Source organism: Cryptomeria japonica, chromosome 4, assembly GCF_030272615.1.
Source record: "Cryptomeria japonica chromosome 4, Sugi_1.0, whole genome shotgun sequence".
In the NCBI taxonomy this organism is placed as follows: domain Eukaryota; kingdom Viridiplantae; phylum Streptophyta; class Pinopsida; order Cupressales; family Cupressaceae; genus Cryptomeria; species Cryptomeria japonica.
In genome coordinates, this window is record NC_081408.1 from 547,553,710 (window position 1) to 547,561,050 (window position 7,341).

The 7,341-nt window shown below is 34.8% G+C and overlaps 1 protein-coding gene across 1 annotated transcript; it reads left to right on the top strand.

The window, feature by feature from the left end:
* Positions 1–801: 801 nt before the first annotated feature.
* Positions 802–3,644, top strand: LOC131034977 (transcription factor bHLH94). The gene is made up of 3 exons (XM_057966600.2): positions 802–1,531; positions 2,843–3,193; positions 3,291–3,644. Exons 1-3 carry the CDS (start codon positions 986–988, stop codon positions 3,363–3,365), a joined length of 972 nt encoding a protein of 323 aa, XP_057822583.1. The 5' UTR covers positions 802–985; the 3' UTR covers positions 3,366–3,644.
* Positions 3,645–7,341: the final 3,697 nt, after the last annotated feature.

Here is a 7,341-nt window from a genome sequence, read left to right on the forward strand (position 1 = left end):
AAATAAGTATTATTCCTTTTTTACATAAGTGAACTTGGTAATCCTCTCATTTCCATCACCATACAAATAATACAATAAAGAACATCATAATCAACTTTCCACATATAAAATTTTACAATAAAAAAAATATAAAAGGATATTATTTAATTCATTGCTTTTATACACAATCTAATCTGTTTTTAGATGTCTTTACAATCTTTAAAAATAAAAATGAAAAGCAAAGATTTAAGTAAAGTAGGATTTTACAATGAGATAATCCATGCAAACATGAGATGGAATATAATTAGCAATCTCTTTGTGAGTCCTTTTCACAACTTATTCACTTACAACTCTAATATAAGAAACCTGAAAACAACTGAACAAAGCTAAAAGCTAATCAACTAGTTATCCAAACGTTAATATTTTGGGTGGGTCCTTGTCCTTGATTACACCATGTGTTAAAAGTAGTTTTATGGTGAGACAAAAGTGTAGGTATAAGTTCAAGAAACACTGCAAGATATTCTTATCATATGAAACTTAAAACTTCCTTAAATCCTCTGGAATCTTATACTGAGCATTCGAAAAGATAATGTTACCATAGTTTTACCTGAGAGACACTAATGCATTCTTATTTTCCACCACTGGATATGTAAAAGCTTTATAAGAATTACCGACCTGACAAAATGATCAGTCTCGTACGAATTTAATTGATCTGATACTGGAAAGTCTGGTGCTGATTGGGATTGATGACGACAGAGCTTTGAAATTTAAACAAATCCAACAACCCATCTTTCCAGAAAAAAAACTTTTGGTCATATTTCATGCTGACACATATCTTTCAATCATCTTCCTTCATCTGTCATCGAAAATTATGCCATTGCAATTATCATTCGTCCCTCTCAGACCAGAGAGAACTTATCTATCGTTTACCACGCTGTTCTTCCTCTAATACCATATTTGTCTGCTTAGTAGCATACCAGACATTCCATTTTATTCTCCAAGCAGAATGCATTTCCAACGCGGTGTTACCAATTCAGAAACCCATGCATTAACTAATGGAGGCCACGGAATCTCGCCCATCTCCTTTCCCTATCAACAAACAGTAATATCACCCCACACCCAAAATTCTTTTTCTCTAAATCGTTTTGGTTTAGATGATTTTTCTGCACTACAAGCTGTAACTCAGGCATGGTCTTTGAGCAATGGTGGTGAAGGTTCTGTTAAAGTGAATGATGGCCAACCTGGGCTTGATGACCTCAGTGCATTAGTCCAGAAATGCAAAGCCAAAGAGCCTCCCTCTTCCTTAGAAAGATCTCCTTTTTCACTCCATGGCCCTCAACTTTGCTACAAAAGTGGATCAGACATAACACAGCAATTGTATTCCTCTAAGCGAAGGAGAGTCAATGGAGAAGAATCCCTCAAAGGGAAACTATCTTGTGGAGGTTTAAGTTCATCAAGGGAGAATCACATTCTTTCAGAAAGACTGCGCCGCAGTGAAATGAATCACTTGTTTTCACAAATGTTTTCTTTGTTGCCAAGTCCTCCGGCCAAGGTAAGATTTTTAGGGTTTTGAAAAGCAGATGCATTAGGATAAAAACTTACATCTTCTTTTCCTAGAAAGCAATCTTTCATGCTTTTTTGCTATATCTGTCCTTATTTCTATCTATATTCTTCATTCCTGCATTCAAAGGCGTTTAGAACGGAGTTTTCGTTGGAAAAGTATGGTGTTTTCTTCTTAAGATTTAGTGGGTGGTAACGTGGCGGTTTGTTCATGTCCGCATCCCATTAGCACTGCTCAGGGAAATTGAGTTTCTCTTGAAACCCTAAATTTTTTCTTTCTGTAAAAGGAAACTCAAGGACAAAATGGGCTCAAAACGTGCCGTATGAGTTCACAAGAGCTCTGTCTAATGAACAGCTGGTGTATGGAATTTTTAAGCAAGCTTTAAACCCTATAAATTCTGTGTGACCAACGGTCCCAAGGGGTACTGCTTACAAATCCATTTTCTTGTACAAGGAACTTGTTATACCGTTACTCTTTTTTCAAAATAACATAAAATAACTTCAAGGGTTGAGCCTTGCTTAAACCGCTGGCAATAATCGTTTCCCTCTTTGGTAATAATTTAACTTTCATGGTTTCCCTGTTTGGTGATAATTTAGCTTTCAATTAGGAAGTTGGAAGCTTTCCTTAGTGAAGAACATCTTCTACAGCCGCATCCCAACCAATGTTTATACTGTTCTCTTCACAAGAAACAAACATATTACCAGATCCAGATCAATGTTGTCACAACTGAAAATCATACAGCTACTGATATCTTACTTGTTAGAATTTAAGGGACACTGTAAGCATGTTTATGGTTTACTGTAAAAATAGCATATGTTTCAGAGCCTATTACAGATTGTAGGATTAACTCGGAATCAGGTAGAGGTGTTGGATTAATCGTTACATCTCTGAGAATTGATCTCCTAGACTAACCATCATTTTGAGATTGGTAAAGATGAAGATTAGAGGTTAGTACTGCTATATATATCTATCAATTCAAAAAACTGTTTGTGGAAAGTTTTTCATGGATTTATTCATGTCAATATTATTGATATCAGATTTTCACAATCTATAACACCGTTATTATTTTTATATTAGATTGTGTATAAGTTTTTACATAAACGATCAGTATTTCTAGATTAAATTGTGTGTAAGTTTTTACATAAGCAATCAGTATGTGCATGTTACCCTGACCATTGATCTTGAATAGTGGGGAAGAGTTTAGGTGGACTGTGTTAGTGGGCACATAGTTTATATACAGAAACTTACAAAATTGTATTTCTACTTGTTAAAATATTGAATGGTAAAACTTTTACTTTTCAGGTAGACAAGGCGTCCATTCTATCAGAGACAATAAACTATATTCAATCTCTCCAACGACGTCTTGCCATTCATTCTGAGAAACCTGCAAGCCGCTTATTGTCTACCCAAACAGGAGGCAGTGTCCATCCCAGCATAAAAAGCAAAAGAAACTCGGTTGTGGAATCTGATCAAAATCCAGAGAATTTGAGGTTTATCTGCAACGGTCAAGACATGTTTATTACAATGAACTGCATGCAGAAGGCGAAGCTTTTACCTTCCATTATATTGGTCCTCGAGACCCATAACATGCATGTCATGGATATGTTTGTCACGACTACTGATACAGAGATTTTTTATTGCCTCCATGTCAAGGTGGGTGCTCTAAATGTATGTGTGTATATATATTGTAAGTTGTCATGAGTTATTGCAATGACAAGTTATATGGTTATCTTTCTTTCGTATGTTGCAGGCAGAGGAGATTCTGGATAATACAACCAAAGAAACTTTACATGAAGCCTTGCACAAGTATATGAAGCAAGTATGAGAAAAGTTTCCAACCCATGGCATTCTTTTGTTAATGCTCAGAAAAAGATCAATACGATTATACAGTGTAAGAGGTAGATTATGTATGGTATGCTTTCTGTGTGAGTAATAAAGGCCATGGACAGTGACTTGTGTAAGATATAAGGCAATATAGTTATGCCTTTGAGAACTGGACTGACCCCTATTTCTGCCATTTTTGGAGGCACAACATTCATGAAATGATTATAAATAGAGCCAGATATTATATGGTTCTATTCTGTCAGTGGTTTCATATTTTTTCTATCACGCTTTTGGTTTAATGAAGCAACATTTTTTCTTGCCATTTTTTGGGTTTTCTTTTCCTGGTCTTCAGCCATCTATGAATGCTCTCTCTTAATTGTATAAATATTGAAAAATAAGTTAGAGCGAATTCTTAAATTCAACTCTTCATGCTTCAAGTTATCCTATCACGTAGGACAGGGTTAACTTAAGGCCCAAATTTGAATTCGAGTTTTCAAATTGGTGGAATCATTTGTGTATCAAATATACTAAATGGGTTCAATTTTACAGTTATAGATATGACATGGTTAAAGGAATGTGTAATTAAGAGTCTTGTTCTTGAAAATGAGTGTAGATGGAATCTGATTAAGATAACATTACCTGTCTTCTTTACGTATATATTGTGTTTCTTGTATACTAGTCATTGCATAAAGAATAATGAGATCAAATTGAACCAAAAGAAAGATGAAAAGTTCAAGGTATACAATTATCACCACTAAATTATTAAATACTTTTAAAAGTAACAAGCAATTAATTTATGCTAGACATGTATTTGTTTATTTTATATCAAAAGAATATGAGATATCCATCCAACCAGAATTTAGTAAAATAAAATATTAATCTTACATAAAGATGACACAACTAAAGTAGAAATTTACTATTTTACAATCCATTTTCCCACCACATCCTACAATAGTGAAATCTCTAGGGAAGACTGGCACTTTGTTCTTTCGATTCTTCCATTTTATAATATTTTGCACCATAAATAATCTTGTTACAATATTTTTAGTTTTAATAAGAGAGTGGAATGTAAATTTAGCCTCTAACCTTTGATTTTAAAGAAAATGAGGAATGATCCATTTTGTATGCTCCACCAAGGCATGAACTAATACTAGGGGATACATTTATTTATCCTCCTTTGTATTTATCAATTAAATGTTTGATTAGATTTAGGAACATAATATATTGATAAAGAATGAAGTATATATGTTTTTCCATACTTAAAGAATCTATTTTCCATCCACAATGAATATTTTTATGATCTACCTATATAATAGTTTTAAAAGGACTATTTATTTTTTAGATTTATTTTATTACTATATTTCTTTATATGCAGATACTTAGGATAAGCTCACTTAGCTAAGCATGTGAATCAATTAAATGTATATGTCTGATGCACCTGACTTGTACTTATTTAAGTTAGGGAGACAATTATTTACACACCCATGTCTTGTGTATTTTATTTACACTTACCTTGTCCTAATTGATGTACACTCATATAATGTAGGAAATTCTATGCCCATGTAATTTCAAGATGTGTTTTGAACCCACTTTAGTGTTCATCCTCATGGCATGTTCTAGGTCCACTTCGAGTCCAAATCTTGGCTTGTTTCCATTACATCAAAGTTTAATTATATTTTAGACAACAATATCTCCCTAACCTTTATTCTAAGAACACGTTGAATGTTAAGGAATTTGTTGAGGGTAGGAGGGTGGTATGTGGAAGCCCATGTTGAATTCCAACATCCTAGAAGCTTTTGAGTTTGAAATGTGGGTTCCCTTGACAAGTCCATGAAACCTAATGTAATAACCAATTGAGAGAGTATTATTCTATATTCTCATACTTGACTAAACAAAATCCTCACTCTCTTTTGAAAACAAAGCATGTTCACATCTTCACCTCTCTTAAAATATTTTGAGAAAGCTTTATCATTTTTTGTATTTAAGTTGGAAGGTGCTATTTTGGTGCAGTCACCGGTTAGGAGGGACCTCAAAGAGATCAATCCAAACCAGGCAACAAGAGTAAACACAACAGAAACAAGAGGATATGATGAAGGCAATGCAAAATTGAATAAATTAGATCATGAAAAGTGGTTACAAATAATTGACATCATCCGGGATACAAGATTCGGCTCACTAGCCTGCTACATACATGCTCAATTACAGAATTGGTCAACTCAGGACCTCTGAATCTGAGGATATATCTTCTATATTCTATCTAACTGATTTCTAATGCTTAATTACAATGATTTATATGATCCAAGGATATCCAGTTGGCCCAAAAAGGATCAAATAGCGAAGAACAAGATAAAACATGTAAAACCAACAGGTCGGCCTCCACCAAAGAGATTCCTCTAGAAAATCCAAAGGATGAAGTGCAGATCAAAGGGAAGGTCGACCACATGCCAAGGAACATCGGAATCAATGAACTGGGATCCACAAGCTATGGAAAGGATCTTGTAGATTCACCAATGCAAATAGGTCCAAACGGTTATGGTGCCAGAAAACTGTCTTGGAATCTAGAATCAATAAATTACTGAAAAATGATCCAAATGCTTCGTGGATTAGGAATAAGGAAGATGATCATGTCCTCAAGAAAAATCCAACTCTGCAAAACCTGGCGAGACAATGCAAGAAAATACAGAAAGAAATATTGAAACTGAAAAACAGAAAACAAACTAGAAAAGAAATATTTTTGGTTGATGCAAGATTGCCAAGAACCAGGGATGCTCCTGCATCAAACATCTAAGGTTGTTGAAAAAAAGTGAATCTATCACTTTGTTGGGGTTAGAGGAAAACCAAGGCGGTCCACCTTTGCCTAAGAAATCCAAGATGAATCTTCAACTGGTTTGTTCTTCCACTTCACAAGATACTCCTTATAATGTCTGATCCAGGTACTACATCCATTCCTTCTATCCAAAATGTCTTCAATCTATTTTGGTTCCTTCTGGGGCAATTTCTTCTCCAAGTTTGCAATACTGTCTTCATTGAATTCTGATTCATGATACTAATGTAGATCTGCAATGTTGAATATAGGTGAAATATTCAAACTATTTAGTAACTCCACTTCATATGCATTTTCAGAACTAAACTTCATCAAGATCTTACAAGGTCTAAACTTCTTCATCTGCAACTTGTTATAGGTTCCAACTAGAAATCTTTCTTTTCTCAGATACACCATCACTTCATCGCCAACTTCAAATTTCTTATGTCTTCTCATCTACTTTCTCCTTACACTTGCTGTTCATATCCTCCAAATATTGCTTAACCTGGATATGTAAGGCCGCCATGTGATCTACAAACTCTTTTTCTTCTGCACTCCTCTTATCTTCATTACTGATATCTCTCAATTCTGATATACCTCTAGGGTGTGCTGATAACTCAATGATGAAAGAATAGTACCAAATAGGTATTGAGAGGGGGGGGGGAATTAGTACAAACAAAAATACACTCTTAAATCAATTTGTCAGCAGACACTATGCATTGACAGACAAACAGTAACACCGGTCCTAGAACAGAGTACAACCGGCAAAAACCCAGAATAGCTAAGACAAGCATAAACTGGTTAATACCTATCTTCTCATATACTCTAACACTTCATTTCCATTTCACCCTAATACATGAACAAGTAATCTACCATCAAAGATATACATATGAGCAACTAGATCAACATGATTCACCGCTTGATAGAAAAAAACAAAGCATCACATGAAGAAGACATCACACATGACACACATATTTTTCACGTGGAAACTCAATAGGGAAAAACCACGGTGGGGATGAATACCCACAAGCTTGTTTTTGAACTCTTTAGAAGTTCGCTCTGTTAGGAGCCTTGTCCGGTTAAAGACTGATACAATAGGTTTTGTTAGGAACGATCCTATTAGGGATCACCCGGTTAAGGGATGGCAAGAATACCCTATTAAGGGTTAAACCCT